Raw genomic sequence first — 18,957 nt, forward strand, 5'->3', positions numbered from 1 at the left:
TTTTATTTTTTTAAAATGGCAAGATTTTTAACAAATTTTATTAAAAATATTACAAAGCTAAAAACGGTATACATAAAAGGATAAATAAAAGCAAATGAAATTTCATAGTAAAGATAACCTAGTAAGGAAGTTATAGTTTTGAACCAGAAGTGTAAAAAAAAATGTGTACATACTTTAGTTAAGTTACCTTGATAATCATCAGTGAATGTATAAAACCTTTCAGGAAAACTTCTTTTATAGATAGGGTTTTTTTTTTTTTTTAAAAAATAAGTAAATTGTTTTGTAACTTATTGGTTAAAAAGTAATTTTATAGAGTAATTTTCATCATACAACTTAATAATAATTATTGGAGGAGATTTAACATCAAATCTTCTTTTTGACATCAAATCTTCTTCAAGTGTTTGTGTGTTAATTGTCTCTTTTTTTAAAAAAAGATGGCATGGGGTCAAGCAAAAGGCTTGCAGCTTTACTCAAAGTTTTGGGACGAAAATTTTGGATGCGCATATATTCCGTGTGAACTTGTTAAAGAGCAAGATTTACCAGCTTTATTGGAAGGTTCCATCATTGATGAAAGTACACTTCCAGGAGGAATTACTCTCCCCAATTGTAAAAACAATACTTTTTTTTCTTTTTTTTTTATCTTTTAATTCTGCAGTTAGATAATTTATAATTTAAATATTGAGTTAAAACTATCAAATAAGTTGTAAATTTATTCAAAGAACTATGTAAAATTTTTTTAAATATTTTATAATATGAATTATAAAAAAGAAGAGGTGGTCTCATTTTTTAGCTGCTATTGTCCTTCACAATTATTCTGATTGTAATGCTTAATCTCAACTCTATTTAGGTAACTCTGATGTATCTCCAGCCACTTCAACAGAAGTATCAACTGTTTCAGATGTGCTGATTCCTCATCCTTTTATTATGCCTCCTGGTTCTTTACCACCGCCTGGAATAGGAATTCCAGGATTTAGAGGGCAGTTTCCTCCATTACATCAGATTCTGCCTATGTCTTTTCGACCTCCACCCCCAAACATGATTCCTATGCAAGGAAGTGGACCACTCCTAAATAATAATAATTCACATCTTCAAGTTCCTGATGATTTGCCTCGAGACCCCAGGGATCTTCTCAAGCAATTGCATCCTCAGTTTCAAACTGGAATGTCTTCAATTGGTTCATTACCACATTGTGAATTTGGCAACAGGCCTCCTTTTCTAGGAAGACCTCCTGTCTTACCTGGAGAGCCACCACGGCATATTATAATGGCCAGTGAGCGCTTTGGGTCTCCTCAGTTGCATGGAGAGCGACCAACATTTGAAAGACATAATTGGTTTTTGCAAGAAAATCGTTTCAATAATCCTCGTTTGCCACAGGATCTACAATCATCTAATCCCCATAGTTTTAACATGCATTTTTCTGATCAAAATAACAGTCATACAGTTGTACCAATATCTATGCAGGGACCTCCAATGTCTGTGCAAGGACCCTTGCAACGCCTAAGTTTTAATGGTCCAGCATCTTGGGAACCAAGGAAAGAGCAAGGTATTAATCAGTTGCATTTCAAAGAACAATTTGTTAATGACACAATCCTTTCTAAAAATGATAAAGCAGATCATAATGAAAGAAAACCTAATAGTCCAGGTAGATCAAGAGATGACCGTGATCAAAGAAGTCGAGAGGCTATTCGTAATTACCGTGAGCAAGACATGCACAAAAATGAACGAAAAGAGAAAGATTGTCGAGAGGATCGAAATGATCGCAATGGAAGAAGAGATGAAAGAAATGAACGTGATGCACGCAAGGAGGATAGAGGTCGTAAAGAAGATCATCAAAACAGAATTGATGAAAATCGCAATGACAGACATGATCGAAGTGGAAGAGATGATTTTGGGAGAGAAGATCGAGTACGAAGAAGAGATCATTCTCGAGAAAGAAGAAATCATTCTCAAGATAGCAGTTTAAACAGACCATGCGAAACTATATTGCGTGGAAAGTCACCTTCAAAACTCTTAATTCAAGAAAAGGGGCTGTTAGAGAATTGTAATAATAACTTTGAAATCTCTGAAAACTCACAACCATTGGCATTTGAGTCGCTTCACTCGCAAGTTGAGGTAGGCTTTAAATTTATATAAATTGCTTGTTTATAGATACTAATGTATTCATTAAATATTTAATCATAGGTAATTAAAAATCAAAGATTTTCATATCTTTTACAAATCAGTAAGTTTTAACAAGTTTTAAATTTAATCTATTCAATTGATTGATAAATAAAATTTCTGATGGTAACAAGAATTTTTCTTAGTACTCATAATTATTTCTCTTCTTGCTTGCATTTAAATAGTGTGCTAAGTATTTGCTATTTTAAAAAAATTTCATATACAAATTTTTAACCTTTATTATTGGGTTTGAAATTCTCTTTACTTCTTATTTGTTGAGTAAAGTAAGGTATCTGCCTAGTTATGATAAGCATTTTTAGAAATTTCAAGTTCATTGGTGTAAACCTTTTATTTAAAATTTACTTTAGCTGATCAATAATATCTTGCCTGAGAAGAAATATGATAAATTTGCTATTCACCAAGGTATTGATAGTAAAACATTTGTAAATGAGCAAGAAGTTTCAGAAACAGTTAAAAAAGGTAGTTTAATATATCTTTTCAAATTTATTTTAACTTAAATTTATATTTTAGTTGAACTTTGCATTTTACTTTTTTTCTTATTTCTTTTTCAAATTACCTTTTTTAAAGCTACCAAGGTGTTTTAAAAGCTCAAAGATAATTTTTTTAACTATCGAAGATTTTATATAGTAAAATAAGTTCCTACACTGTTGTGTTGTGGGCGTTGACTTTTTTAACTACATTATTTCTACATTATTTTTTAATGAAAATTTATGTATAATAACTGAAAGTTATATTCATTTGCATTAATTTACAAAAAGGTCACCCACTAATAAAAAACAAAAATATTGATAGTCATAAAAACAAATTTGTATTTGTAATTGCAGTTTGTAATTAATTTTTTTAAATCTTAATATTAGACAAAATAAATTTTAAATTAAGTTTCTCAGAGTTTATACATCAAGGCAAGTTTTCAGCAACTTTTACTGCTCTTTCAGCACATATATATTGCTTCACTGGATGTTTGCGATAATTAGTGGTTCTTTAGTCCAATGTGTCCTCAGACAAGTAAGGGCTTTCTGGTGGTTACCAACTTTCTTGAAATCTTTTTCAAGATCACCAAAATCATTTTTGTTAAGAATAAGTTTCCCAAACCATATTTTGTCATTTTGGACCATTGTTGTCAAATGCTGTTTTGAGATTTTTGTAAATTTTCAAGTATGAATGGAACAAAAGAGTAATGTAAGTCAGGTGAGGTAGGCTCTTTTGGATATACAGAATCAATGACCAACTTTGAAACTCTGTCCAGAACATGATGTTGACATGAAACATACTGTGAATTATCAAACCTAAAGTCACCAAGTTTTTTTTGTAGTCTAACTACTACACCATTTTTTTAACAGTATTAACAACAGTTGTATTTGTTATAACCATTTTTATACAGTTCAATAAACCAAAAAGGTCAATTTCCACTAATCCATTAAAAATAGTTTCAGCTTTACCATTTTTTAAGACAAGAACAGCTAATTTTATTTCTTTTGTAGTATTTCTCAGAATTACTACTTGGTGTAAATTACTATGGTTAAAATATTTTCCATCAAAATTGAAAATATTCTAACCATTATGAACACCAATTTTCATTCTTTTATTTTTTTTTTATATAACCTGCTAAATTGACAACCTGCTCTTCCTTGTGTATCTGCATATTATAAAGTCTTTTATCTTCACTTGTTCACTTCACTTGTTAGGCACATACCCTTCAAATTAGTAATATCAAACAATTAAGAAAAAGAAGTTTTAATACCATAATCTGTTATAAGATTTCCAATTTTACAATGAACAGATTGCTTTGATAAAGTTGGAAATAAAATTAATTTGATTCGATTAAACTTTGACTTTCTAAACACACAATTGATTTGAATCTCTTAATCAGTGTAGCTTTAGATGTCATTCTTTTCAAACTGTTCAAATTGTCAATACTGTCTTTATGTTTTCTAATAACATTTTGAAATCAATTTTTTCTAAATTCTTATTAAATTTTTTGATTGTTTACATGACACTCTAAAAAATAAAGTGTTAATGAATTTATTCAGTTACATTAAAAAAAAAAAATTAAGTAATTTTTTTTTTTCAATGTAACTGAAAATTAAATACAATTACATTGAAAAATTAAAAATTTACGTTTACAAAAAAGGTTGATAAATTAGCTTTAATTTGCGTGAAATATAATATTAAATATATATGTTAAAATGCTATATAATAATCACTAAGCATCTTTCACAAGTAATATAACCATCATGACTTTTACTACACTTTATATGTAGTTTTGAGGAACATTGCATACAACAAAGCTTGCTTAAGTATGTAATCCAACAGAAATTTTTTTCACAGTAATTTACAATAGAATCTATTCAATCTAATTAAACAATCTTATAAAATTTTTTGATAGCTGCACAATATTATTTTTTGATAGCTGCACAATATTATCGGAGTTGTTTTTTTGAGCTATTGGAAAGTGAAGTTCTCTTGATATCAATAGTGAGAACTTCACTGTGGGATCAAATTTTTCAGATCTTGGTTTTGTCCCATAAGTAATATAATTCCTGCTGATCTAAATACTAATATTTCTGACAGAATTCCTTGGTATAATATTGAACCAAGTAAATATGCTTTTAGATAAAGTTTCTTTCAGTCTTAAGACATTTGCATACAAGAGTCATCCAATAGTTATAGTAGGTCAACATGCAGTGGAAACTCTATTTTTATTTTTCTGATATAGACTTACAAACACTTGTACTGAAACATGAGATAAGTGCCAATCTTAAACAAGTGATAATGAGCCTTATTCTGGTTTGTAAACTCTTGAAACCATGCAGAAAAAACATCTTGTTTGTCTTCATACGGTTTTTATTGGTAATTCTGTACATAATTTTAGGTAGAGAATTTAGTACCTTTTGAATAGGTTTGAAATTTTTCTTCACAAACAAAATTAATGGGTCCAGTACTTTTCCTGATGCTTACAAGTTGTTAAAACAATTATATTTTCATGGCAAGTGCCACACTTTGTACTTCCCCATAGAGCATATGACATTACATTTACTTGGATCTGTGAGAAACCTTGATTTGTCACAACTCTAAACTTGCTCTTTTAACATATTCTCCCTCTTGTTATAAATAGATTGTTTATAGCTGCTTTTCTTAGTCCACTGCATTTAAATTGTTTTCCATTTACACTGTATAATTCTTGAATAAGGTTTTTTACTTCATTTGGTAATGGACTTATTCCCAGTTGCACAGCACTTTAAAGCAAGCAATAAAAGTAGTTTCTTTTTCTGAAAGCGCAGGTTTGTGATCAGAAAAAGAATAAAATACCCTGTTTTATCTCCATCACTTTGTGTTCTACCATGATCATACTAAAAAGTCAAAGAGCAAAAAATTTTAAAGTTTTATACACTTCAGATATATATAGATTTTTAGACCCTTTCATATTTTTAAGTATTTATAAAATTTAAACTGAATTTTCATTACTAATTTAAAAATAATTAGGAATACATTAAGGAACTACAGATAACAACAAAATAATTGCTTTACATCCTTGCCTACAAAAAATCAAATAAAAATATTTGTGGAATCACTATGCGTAACTGCTTGTTAAAATAGAACTATGTGTAATGTTTAAAAAATGTTTTAAGGTCTAAATTATTGGGAATGCAAGTCTAAATTATTGGAAATGCAATTTTTACTCAATAGAAACTGTATACAAGCAGCTCAATTATTTTTAACAAAATAAACTATTTAAACAACAAAAAAAAAAAATCTTTGTTGCACAATCATCTAAATTATAATTTAAAAGAGAAAATAAATATACCAAAATCTTGTAACAATACTATTCTAAGCTTTTACAAGTATTTTATTTATTAAAATAGAAAATGCAATATTATACCAATTGTTAGTGTTTTTTTGTTGTTGTTGTTTTAATTATTTATTATAAAGCTATAGCTTTAAGGGTCTGCGTCTCGGAATCGTTTTCTCGAAATGAACCGGAACAAGCATAACGAGACTAAGGGTCTGCGTATCGTTATTATTTTGAACCGATAACGAAAATATGACACGATAACGATATCAAACGATATGACACGATAACGATATCAAACGATATGACACGATAACGATATCAAACGATATGAGTTTGTCTATGAAACGATAATATCGGTTTAGTTATCGTTTGAAACGATAACCAAACGATAACTTATCGTTTGAAACGATATTATCGGCTTTTTTTATCGGTTTATCGGAATACATAAAAATAACGAGAATACCAATATTTATTGGTATAATAACTATATTTTTTTACAATATTCCAATTTATTTTTTTTTTTAAATGCCAAATTTTAGTTCAAATATATAATAAATCTTCAAATCGAGTCAAGATGTCGTTTTGCCTATCTTTACCGGTTTTACAAGTTAATCCTTCCCAATTGTATATATTATCTAGATGTCTAACTTCACAAAAATTCTGTAAAGAAAAAGTGAAGCAACACTGTTCTCCAAATTGACCCCCAAGTTGAAAATCTCCCCACTCCTAATTTTTTTACATATAATCAATCATATGCATTAGTAAACACAATATATGTTGTCAAAAATATCTGAACTAAGTGCTAAATATATATACTTCCAAAATTAAAACGCATAATTTTTGGCTTTTTTTCTTCCAAAGTTTTAATTAAGTCAGCCATTATTGTAATTAAAATAACCCATTAATATTTATTTATTTCATTTACAAAAAAACCATAATATAAATATATTTGTATCACAAATGATATTTAAGTTAATGCTTGTTTAAATTAAAATTTACCACAGCAGATTTTAGCTCTCCATAACTTTTTGTCCTGTTTCTTTTATAGTTCATCCAAGTCTTTTCATAGCTACCGAAGCTAATATTATTGCAATCTACAAAGGTGAGAATGTGACACACTAAAATATGTATTTTCCATGAAACTGTCAAGTCATAGCTAAATACATCTTTTGTATATAGTTGAAGACTAGAAAATGAACTTTTGAAATCTTGAATTTTAACAGAAATATCTGTACCCATTTCTAAACACAGCTGATTTCACTAATGAAAACTTATGCAAGCAATTCATTATTGGTAAAATATTGATTGCTGCAGTTAAGGTCACATCCTTCTTCAAAATATCTAACAGGGGCGTAAATCAATTATCATTGTTTCCATCTAAACCTACACCATGATACCCTCTCATTAATATGTAATGTGTTTTCAACCAGCTTTGAAAAGCTGGCCAAACGTATTAAAGCAAAGTACAAAGTTTATCCACAACTCCCATCATAATGTGAAGCTCAGGTGGAGGAACAATGTATTCAAGAAAAGTTTCTTGATCTTCTTTTAAGTAAATGAAATGAGGATTTATTACCTTTTTGTATTCCTGCATTTTCAATCTTTTTTTTCCACCATATACATGTTGATCATAACATAAGTCTATAGAGCCCAACGTTCTTAGTTTCCCTGCTTCAAGGGAGCATTCTTCTTCACAATACAGGCAGGCATATTTACCAGAGTGACTTGAAAGTTCTAAAAACACTATTTGCACACTTTAGGTTAAATGCCATACTGAAGTTTACTTCTTCAAGTTGAAGAAGTGCCAATAATTTTTGGAGATTGACATTATCCTCTAAGACCATCTTCACAATGGCAAGAATATAGCATTGCTTGACACCAGAATCTTCATATATTTCAAAGGAAGAATAATGGTTTTTTGGATTGAAAACAATAATAACTTTTAAGAAGTTTTGACCACCATTTAAAGATATTCAGAGTTTCCTCCAGTTAAGTCATTTTAACATTAATAATCGATTCTACAGCACTTGTTAGATTCCTGTGTAAAGTAGAACATGATTTTTTGGTTTTATTTTTAGAGAATTTTAATGCATTTGATAGCTCCATAATATTTTGGAACATGATATGATTTACTTTCTTTCTTTTTGACTTAATTTCATTTACTCCAACTGTAACAGAGAAAAGATTTCCACCTGTAGACATCTTGAACTGCTCAACACTTACTATGCTTTCACTCTCCATTTTATGCTTTAACAATCCAGATGCTACTTGTTCTGGATGTTTATCTCCAAGTGATTCACTAATATCTACTATATTGGTTACAGCTTTACTTTTGCAACAATCATAAGAAACTCCTCTAAAATTAATAGTAAAAATTTTATAACAGTTTTTTAAATAAGTAAAAACAATAAAAAATATATTAAATCAAACTATAAATTAGCATAAAGAGAAAAAATGTTTTAACTGATCTTATTTTAACCTTATTTTTAAATTATAAAATCATAAATATAAATAATCTATACTAAGATTTAAATAGCAGAGTCCACAGATTTTTTCAGCTACATTTAAAGTATTTGACCCTGGCTAATTATTTGTCTGGATACATATCAGAGGTTCGCCTAATAGTACTCCTATTTACCTGAAATACATTACTTTCTATCAAATACTTTATTCTACCTGAAGTATATTATATAATATCAATATGTATGTGTGTGTGTGTTATATATATATATATATATATATATATATATATATATATATATATATATATATATATATATATATATATATATATATATATATGTATATGTATATGTATATGTATATATATATATATGTATATATATATATATACATATTTACACACACACACACACACACTGGCTCGAGAGTATATCAAAGGTACTTTAATCTATATATATAGTTATTTTGACTACAATAATGGCTGACTTTATTAAAACTTTGGAAGAAAAAAAGCCAAAAATTATGCGTTTTAATTTTGGAAATATATATATTTAGCACTTAGTTCAGATTTTTTTTGACAACATATATTGTGTTTACTAATCCATTTGATTGATTAAATGTAAAAAAATCAGGAGTGGGGAGATTTTCAACTAGGGGGTCAATTTGGAGAACAGTGTTGCTTCACTTTTTCTTTACAGAATTTTTGTGAAGTTAGACATCTAGATAATATATACAATTGGGAAGGATTAACTTGTAAAACCGGTAAAGATAGGCAAAACGACATCTTGACTCGATTTGAAGATTTATTATATATTTGAACTAAAATTTGGCATTTAAAAAAAAAAAAAAAAAAAATTGGAATATTGTAGAAAATATAGTTATTATACCGATAAATATCGGTATTCTCGTTATTTTTATGTATTCCGATAAACCGATAAAAAAAAGCCGATAATATCGTTTCAAACGATAAGTTATCGTTTGGTTATCGTTTCATAGACAAACTCATATCGTTTGATATCGTTATCATTTTATATCGTTGTCGGATCAAAATATCGGTTCATACCAATATACCGACAGCGATACGCAGACCTTTAAACGAGACGAGAAATGTCCCGGAAAAAATTGACGAATAAACTGTCCCGGAATAAATTTAAAAACCGGGGCAATAAATTTTCTTTCGGAATTTAAAAATTGCATTCCGGATATCATTGTCTCGTCTCGTCTCGAATAAAAAAATAACAAGACGCAGATGCTTACATACTCAGCGTAGTTAAGGCGAGTCAGTAAAATTTTATCCGAGAATTCCAACAAAATTCCTAACTTTGACAACCTATAACTTAAGTTTTGAATGAGATGAAATAAATTTGAATTCAATATTTTTTATGAAAACTATATCTGCTTGTGTTTAAAAAAAAAAAAAAAAAAAAAAAAAAAAAAAAAAAAAAAAAAAAGAATGTGTGACAGTATTTTGGGTTTTTGTAAAGTGTATATTTGAGGTATTTTGCAATTTTGCTCTGTCGGTTTGCATCAAATTGACGTAAATGAAATTACAAAATATCCTTAATTTGAACATGATTATAGATCAAAAGAGCTAGAACATTTATAAAGTGTTTAAAGCTGATAATTTTATAAAAAACATGTTATTTTTACTCAAAATTACTGTTACCCACTTATTAAGTAAAAGTACTCAAAAAAATGAGATGCTAGGAGTTGTAGCTCTTTTTCTTCTATTTCCTCAATGAAATTTCTATTGTTTAAATGTCTTTGCAATAATTAAGATATTTCCAGCACCAAGCAAGGTTTAAATTAAAAAATAGAATCCAAGAACATGAGATTTCACAGGTCTGGAAATTATAGCTATGCGCAAATAAACGTGTTTTTGCAATAAAATATCTAATGGTTTATTGCAGACCAGATATTGACCGGAAATATCTCGATTGTTCAAACTAATAACCGACTGACGGCAGTTTTTTGAAAAGCACCTTAACTACGCTGAGTAGCTTAAACTTTAATAATCTAAGATAACAGAGGAGACGTAAATGGTTACTATAGTATCCCAATTTAACTGGTGAGCAAGTGAACCACAAGCTTTTTTAAATAGTTTTTATTACCAATTACTTTTAAAAATAATTGCAAATAGTCAAGTAATAATAACACTTTTTTTCTAACAGACGAGAAGTACAAAAATTGTTGCTAACACCCCAACTTCTGATACTTAATGAGGATTTAGAGCACCTTTAAAGAAAATCATTTAAATATTTAAGTAGGATTTATATTTCTTGATTCTATATTCTCAAGGCCACTAAACAATGTTAGCTTGATATATTTTCTCTTACTATATACTATTTCAACTAGCGCAGCGATAATGGATTAAAAAACTGTAAAAATACCAAAATATTTAGTAGAGATTGCCATATGTATGTCACATTTAAAAGTATAATCTACTTCAAGTTTAAAAAAACTCCAATCGGGATTAAAACATTTCTTAAAAGCTCATTTAAAGACAGTAACTTTTCGTATAATTATTTTTATAATCATTTTATAAATGAATGAAATGCTATGTGAGTTCAGAGCATGTTTATTGATAGTATAGTATCAAAATTTTGATTCCTTTAGTAACTCAGCTTAACAAAGAGATAAATACATCTATTCATAAAATCATAGAAGATATTTATTAACTTGAGACTTAAGTAATTTTTAAAAATTTGTGGAAAAAATAGAGTCTACTTCTTACAAAAATATTGCCAATATGATTTTTTAAAATTCTTGTTAGAGAACTGAATGGATAATTCTGTCAATGTATTAAATATAATGATTCTCTACCTATTTTTTAAAAATACTATCTATCGTATATAATTGCAATCCTGTTTAATAAGCGTCTGCGTCTCAGAATCGTTTTCTCGAAATCAACCGGAACAAGCGTAACGAGACGAGAAATTTCCCGGAAAAAAAATAACGAGACAAAGGAAAAGTTTTCCACGGAATAAAGTTGTAAACCGGGACATAAATATTGTCTCGGAATTTAAAAATTGTGTCCCGGATAATTATGAAACGTTACGAGACAGATCAATTATATCAACTAACTCACGCTTTCGCAGTGAAGAAAATTTTTTGCCAACCAAATTTGTTTTGCCAGCCAGAAAATGACGCACAGTGACTCAAAACAATAAAAAAAAATAAACCCCTCACAACTTTTTTGTAAATATAGTGCACTTATTTTAATAATATTAAATTAAAATGATTATTTAAAAAGTAAAAATAGTTTTTTAATAAATCTTATATTTTGTGTTTTATGGTTGAAAGAATTTAAACTTTAATATTATTTTTAAAGAAGTCTAAAAAATGATAGATTTTTACTTAGTAAAAATGGAAAACTTTTAATATGAATTAAAGTCTATATTTACTTTTAAGATAAACTTTATATATTTCAAATATATTGGATAAAAAAATTGCATCCTGATTTTTATTGTTCAAATCAGAAGAATTTTCTAAAATAACATAGAATACATACATAATTTTTTGTTTTAAATATCAGCTAAAAAAAAATGTTCTACCGAGTTCCAAGGAGATATATATTTTTTTCAGTTCAATTAACACTTTCATTTTTAGAATATAAAGGGATTGCTGCGGTCACCTGCGGTATAGGGAGTTATTGAAAAAATACAAATGTCAGTAAACCCATAAAAAACCTGTTTTCCGCCATTTTTAAACAGTAGTTTATTACATCAAAACAAATGAAATGGCGGAAAACAAGGTCTTTATGGACTCATTGACATTTGTATTTCTTGAATTTTAGTTTTTTACTTGTATGACTCATTTCAACATATCAAATATAGTTTCAAGAAAAATATTTTTGTCATCATACTACTTAGAAATTTGTTAAAATGTTTTTTTTTTAAATTATGATTTATTATTCGAGAAGTACTACATATTTGAAATAGCATTACTTAACAACTTCAGTATTTCCTGTAATATACAAGTAATATTATTTACTTAAACATTATAGGAAGCTTAAGGTGATAATTGTCAAAGAAGTTATTACATAAAATGTTAAACAGTGTAAAGTGAAAAATGATATAAAGTACTCAAAAATATTTCTGATATATATTGATAAAATAAAGATTAGATCTTATCCCGAATATACGTGAATTAGGAGTGGATAAATACGTGAATTAGGAGTGGATAAATACGTGAATTAGGAGTGGATAAATTAGGAGTGGATAAACTTGTAAAGAGAACATAAATTAATGCTACTTTAGATAGATTTATTTCAAAAGTAAAGAAAAAAGCTAAAACAATGCGGTAGAAATTATGATTCTTTTATAGAAAAAGAATACCAATGGCTTCAAGAAAATCTTATGACCAATAAAAGTGGCCATTTTGGTTCTGGAAAACCCCATAAACAATAGGTGGTCCTTGGAGAGCAAAGGAAAAGAGAAAAAAATAAATGTACTAGATGTTAAACATCATGCTCTATTTTTAGTCTCTGCAAGAAGTTACACTTTTTAAAAAAAAGTCAAATGTTTTATACAGTATCGTAAAAAGTTTAGAACCATTAAATAAAAAAAATTTTTTTTTCAAATAAATTTAATTAATTTTTATTCTAAAGATAATAAAATAGTCTTTATTTTCAAACATATTAAATAGAACATGAGAAAAAAGAAGATTTTTTTTTTTTGAAAATTAATTAATAGAACCTGTAAAAATAAGGATTGAAAATTATGTTAAATTTTTTTAATATTTTTTTGTGAAAAAGTTAAGAACCACAAAGAATTTTTTGTGCTAAATGCGGCGGAAACATCTTTTTAAATTTATTTTTACTTTTTTTGTTTAAATATTCTATCAAAGACCTGAGTCATTATCAAAAAACCAATAAAAGTATTTAATTTCAAACAAAAAAAAAATACTTTTGTTTTGACAAAATGAGTAGAAAAGCTATTACCTATGAAGATTGTGTAAAAGTGGTGCATTTTCGCCAGGAAGGTAAATCCGCTTGTGAAATTGGAAAAATAATAAAGCGATCACATAGTTCGGTGCTAACAATCATCAAAATATTTAAAGTGACAAAATCTTACGTTGATCACCATCGTTCTGGAAGATCGCATTTAACGACACCCAATGATGATCGCCTTTTAATCAGGTTGGCGAAGAAAAATCGAACGATGCCGTCGCATGAATTAAGAAGGGAATGGAAGCTTTCAAATGGACGTCAAGCATCGGCATCACTTGTGCGTAGGAAACTATTAGCTAACAATACCTTATGGAAAAAATCTGTTCTAAAACCGCGGCTTACCAAACGACATATAAAAAAGCGAAAAGAATTTTGCCAAAGCGTCAAAGAATGGTCTAAACAAAAATGGAGGACAGTAATGTTCAGTGATGAAATGAATATCGAGGTTGATAACCGAACAAACCATATTATGATTCGCAGGCAGTCTTCAGAAAAATATAATCTCGATTGTATTGTTCAAAGAAAAAAACAAGGTAGCGGGTTGGTTGGAATATGGTGCTGGATGACATATTATGGTCTCGGTATGTTTAAATTATTTGATGGTCGACTCAACTCTATTTATTACGTCGATATTTTAAATAACAACTTGTTATCCGTCAATCGATGCACTTGAGCAAAGTGTTCCGTTCATTTTCAAGCAAGACAATCCACCATGTCACAGGACTAAAATTGTCTCTGAATGGTTCGAAAGCAAAAGTATTGAGCGTCTAACTTGGCCACCAAATAGCTCAGATCTAAATTCATTGAAAATATTTGGAGTTGGCTTGATAAAGAGATTGCCAAGAAAGCACCAAGGAGCCTATAAGAGTTGCGCAATATTTTACCAGCAATACTTGGAAATATTCCCAAACATATTTTAGAGAATTTAATAGACTCAATGCCAAATCGTATAAATGAGTGCTTAAAAATTCATGGTAGAATTAAGCGGTATTAGGTAAAAATTACCATTTTTTGTTCTGTGGTTCTTAACTTTTTCACAATTTTTTTTTTAAATAAAAATTACCTATAAAACTTTATATACATTTTTTTCATTTGTTTAAAAGTTTTTATCATTATTATCATCTTTTATTTTGTTTGTCTATTTTCTAAAATTTATTAATATTACTTTTTTACCAGAAAAGTATATGCAGTTAAATAAAAATAAATTATGATTTATTTTTTTGGTGGTTCTTAAATTTTTCACAATACTGTAGATCAAAAAAGTTATAGATACTTTGGATAAAACCTTTCCTTTAAATATGAGTGCAAAGAAAGTTGAAAATTGTCTCGATTTTTATCGCTAATCGGGACAAAGCTTTTAGGATCGTCTCGTCTGGAATAAAAAACCGACTTTACGAAATCAAAACACCAACTGCAACTGCAACGTCTATGCACAAAATATTGGTTATGCGTGTGCTCAGGGTTAATCCTAACACGCGTTTTAAAGTTCTAGGCCGGACGTGAAAATTAAAGTTTTGGCGTTGTGTTAAAAACGTTAACATTTTTCCTAGTTTTCATACATTTTCATACCGTGACGTTTTCATAGTAATTTTCGTAACGATATTCTACTAAAAACAGCTACGACGAAGACGACAACTTATAAAATCATAACTTTTACATTCTCGTCGCAGTTAGCGTTTCGATTTCGTAAAGTCGTTAAAAATAGCGAGACGCAGACGCTTACTGTTTAAGCATAAAAGGCAGCTTTGACCAAATTATCTTTACTTTTTCTTCATTTTTTACCTGCTGCTTGGAATATGATTTTGGTAAAGTAGGATTGAACAATGATAGATTATGATTGAATTAAACAGTTTTTATTTGTTTTAGTTTTAACTTTTCTTTGTCTTTTTGGACCAACTAGACTGGTTCTATCTTTAATAGAATGTAAGTGGTTATTTAATACAAGACCAGTTCAAGTAGTTTTTTTCTCAGGCATTTGCTCAAAATATATTCAAAATCAACTGGACAGTAGACTTCTACCTGAGCCATCTGCTTCTGCAACTGGCTGTGCAAATTCTCAATTTCTTGAACTTCATTATACCCTGGCTCTCAAAATTTCTATAAATAATTTTCACTGATCTGTGGTTTTGTATAAATATCTTGATTGCAGTTGTCATAATTTTGTTTCTCTTTTTTTATTTACTATTCCGGGATTGTTCAAGAGTACCTTTTTGAGGATAACCTCAAGTCAATTGATAATGTCATTATCTAAAATGCCATTTAGAGTCTCAGGCAAAACACATTCATAAGATTGTTTATTAAGTGAGCAATGAGCAGTTAAATGGTATACATTGAGTTTACTTTTGTAGAAAAAAATTAATGCATCAGTTTGTGGAAGTGCAAAGAAATTTTGTATGTCAAAGTAAATGACACAAGTATTCAGGTTAAATCAGTCTTAAAGCTCTTTCACCCCAAGTCTCTCCCTTGTTTTGCATGCGTGTTCAATTTTTTTCTTTTTACTTTGCCAATCGATTTAGGTTCATCTTAAATGCTTTGCATATGCTACATCTATATTCTTTATGCTTCTGAAAATCCACATTGAACTGAAGATTAAAAATATCTTGCTTATAAATTCTTAACTTTTCTTCACCTGCCAGCATTATTTTTATCTCCTCTAAGCTTAAAAATTTTATAAAATCATGTGGTCTTTTGGTCAGTATTAAAACTTTCCACAATAACAAAGCTGTATGTGCACTCAGGTGATTCAGGGCCTCATTGTGATTGGAATTTAGCCATATTATTTAAGGATTAGTCACAAAATCTACTACAGCAGATATGGCCAAGTTGAGGCTCCTACAGCAAATTGAGGCTATTGGAATTGTCATTGCAGCTCTTTTTGAAAGTTTTATTACTTTGTATTAACTTTATCGCAAAACTTATTATTTCAAAATAGATGAAGCAAATACTAACAATTCACTTTGCAACAAAAATAAGAAAACAAAAGTTGATGACAAGAAAAGAATATTTCATGAATATTATGCAAAAAAATATGCATTTATTGAAAAAGAAAATAAATCAATTTGTTTAATTTGCAATACAGAACTTACTCATAACAAGACAAGTAATTTAAATGCCACTTTGATGCTAAACATAAATTTTTCTAAGGAATATTCGTTAAATTCAAATCATAGAAAAAATAAAATTGAATTGCTCAAAAGAATAACAATCAAATAAATTTTTCATTTTTAAGCAAAGAATCAATTATCATTACAGAAGCAAGTTTTGTTACAACATGGGTTTGTTAGATATATACATGGCCATCAAGAGTGGGGAAGGGGGTGGAGGGGGAAGATTCCCGGGGCCCCGTGTGTGTACAAATAATTTTTTAAAATAATTTTTAAAAGATTTAAATAATTTTAACTTTTAAAAGATTTAATTAACTTTCATTTTTAAATTTCAATAATCAGAGCACGCTTCTATTGGTCCTGTGTATATAATTGATCATAATGAGGGCCCCTTAAGAAAACTTCCCCAGGGCCCGAAATTTCTCTCAGTGGCTATGGATATATAACATCAGATAAAATTGTAAAAGAAGAATTACTTGATTTGGTTGAGTTAAAAGATACATGAAGTTGATATAAAAGAAGCCCTTCAAATATTTCTGTTTAATGCTAATGCACCTATCAGCAAGCTTGTTGCTACAGATGGTGCACCAGCAATTATACTCAGACATGTTAGACTTATTAGCTTATTAAAAAGTGCTCCAAAGTAATAAGAGTTTATTTTAGTTTATTGTGTGATTCATCAAGAACATTTAGCAGTGACCAGTGGTTTTGCTGTGCTGTAAGGTGGCTTTTAAGTAGTAATATTTTTTTATAGTTTTGTAGAATGGTTAAAATTTAAATAATTAAATCTTTTTTGATTGAAAGAAAGTGACAATTGAAGTCCTTGATGATATGAATTCTTTGTTAGATGTTTTGTTTTTGACTGATGTTGTGCAATATTTACAAAGTCTGAATTTGTCTATTCAGGGAAAAGAGAAATATATATATATCTCTTGCTCAGCCTTTTTTTAGTTTTCTAAAAAAATTACCTTTTTTTTTTTAGAGATCTTACTTTATAAACCTTTAATCATTTTCCTCAAATGAATAAGATCATTTGAGGAAAATGATTAAAGGAATTATTTCATCATTCTTCAATTCAGTAGATGATAGTGCACAAAAGTTTTTTTATAAAAAGTTTTTTTAGAAAAATGTAACACTTATTTCACTACCAGTTGATACCACCTGTAAGTTTCAAAGTTTCAAAACTATTAAATAAAAATTTTCTTGGCTAATTATACAATGCGGCTCTTTGGCTCACGTAAGTATTTGAATGTGGTTTTCGTGTTAAAAAGTATGGCCAACGCTGTACTACAGAAAGAGTACGGAAGTTCTCAGGACAAATGGCCTTGTAAAAGTAAGACTAGATAGAGATTTAACATGAGAATTTACAATTTGTGGATATTTTCTGTGGCTGTTACTCTCAGGTCTCGAAATATTTTCACCTTTTAACAATATAAGATTAAATTTTATTTCAGTTTAAGTTCCTTATTGTTATTTGATATGATTAAAACTCTGAAATTGCAAAAAATAAAATAAATAGTTACATGTCTTGTTGAAAAAGTGTTCTTCAAACTTAGATAACGATGGTGATGATCTTTATGATCCGCTTGCTGTTTGTGAAACATCTACACCTTCTCCTCAAAGAGACGTGTTTGTTGATCAGAAAGTCAATAATTTAACCAGAGAAGATACCTTTACAGAAGATCGCATCAAACAAAAGGTGGGAAATGATATTTTTGAAGGAAAAACTATTTTGGATGTTGCAGATAAACACATAGTTAGTATTTTTAAAAATGAAGGTTTTACCAGCGAAAACTTTAGTGAAGACTTAGTCGAGAAAAAAAGATCGATCGAAGAAACGACAATAGCTAAATGCTTTCCGTAATGATAGGAATTTTTTGTGGACACTCCTTATAAATGTTGTGTAATTCTCATTGAATTAAAGTAAGATCTTTATCGTGTATGTTATTAATATCGGGTAATTTGAACGTTCAATTTAGAAACAAAAATTTTCTTCTTTCAGCCAGACTAAAAACACAAAACGAACGTTTTATTTTTACCTTAAAGATGTTTTATTGGCCTCAGACAAAATCTTATGCTCTGAAATTTTTATAATTTTTTAAGTAATAAAAAGCAATATTTAAAAAAGAATAACTTTCTAAAAGAAGAAAACTAAATAAAATTTTGTTAGAGCAAATCCAGCGAAAGTAGCGTAAAGTTACAAAACTTTGAGCCTTCTTTTTAATCCTTGATTGATTCTTGGGGATGCTTTGTGAGATGTTTTTATGATGGGTTTAACTGTTGTTGTTTTTTCACATTATTATTAAACCCAGTTATTGAAACCCAGTCTGCGATCGAAGTGATCGACTTTGGTTCATATTTCTTTTAATAACACTTAGAATTGGGGTTTCTAAAGTTATATCACGAGTATACAGTGGCGAGCAAAATAATAGGTGCGAACCAAAAAATTAACAAATACGAGAATAACA

General features: G+C 28.7%; 1 protein-coding gene and 1 pseudogene across 2 annotated transcripts in view; one reads left to right on the forward strand and one right to left on the reverse strand.

Annotated features, from left to right (window-relative positions):
* LOC145199212 (SR-related and CTD-associated factor 8-like) overlaps nt 1-18,425 on the forward strand; it is a 41,004-nt gene extending 22,579 nt beyond the window's left edge. Inside the window, exons 15-18 of the mRNA XM_090083383.1 lie at nt 435-606; nt 848-2,112; nt 2,526-2,637; nt 18,046-18,425. Of these exons, the coding sequence (XP_089939509.1) occupies nt 435-606; nt 848-2,112; nt 2,526-2,637; nt 18,046-18,353 (1,857 nt within the window). The 3' untranslated portion in view covers nt 18,354-18,425. The remainder of the gene's footprint in view (nt 1-434; nt 607-847; nt 2,113-2,525; nt 2,638-18,045) is intronic.
* Nucleotides 5,845-8,620, reverse strand: LOC149891006 (uncharacterized; annotated as a pseudogene). The gene is made up of 2 exons (XR_016450496.1): nt 8,610-8,620; nt 5,845-8,327 (listed from the first exon to the last, which is right to left on the reverse strand). The product of XR_016450496.1 is annotated as an uncharacterized LOC149891006 (transcript).
* Nucleotides 18,426-18,957: the final 532 nt, after the last annotated feature.

The sequence above is a fragment of the Hydra viridissima genome, unplaced genomic scaffold, assembly GCF_058129835.1.
Source record: "Hydra viridissima isolate aposymbiotic clone 2 unplaced genomic scaffold, HvirCarnegie_v1 scaffold_3, whole genome shotgun sequence".
NCBI classification, from domain to species: domain Eukaryota; kingdom Metazoa; phylum Cnidaria; class Hydrozoa; order Anthoathecata; family Hydridae; genus Hydra; species Hydra viridissima.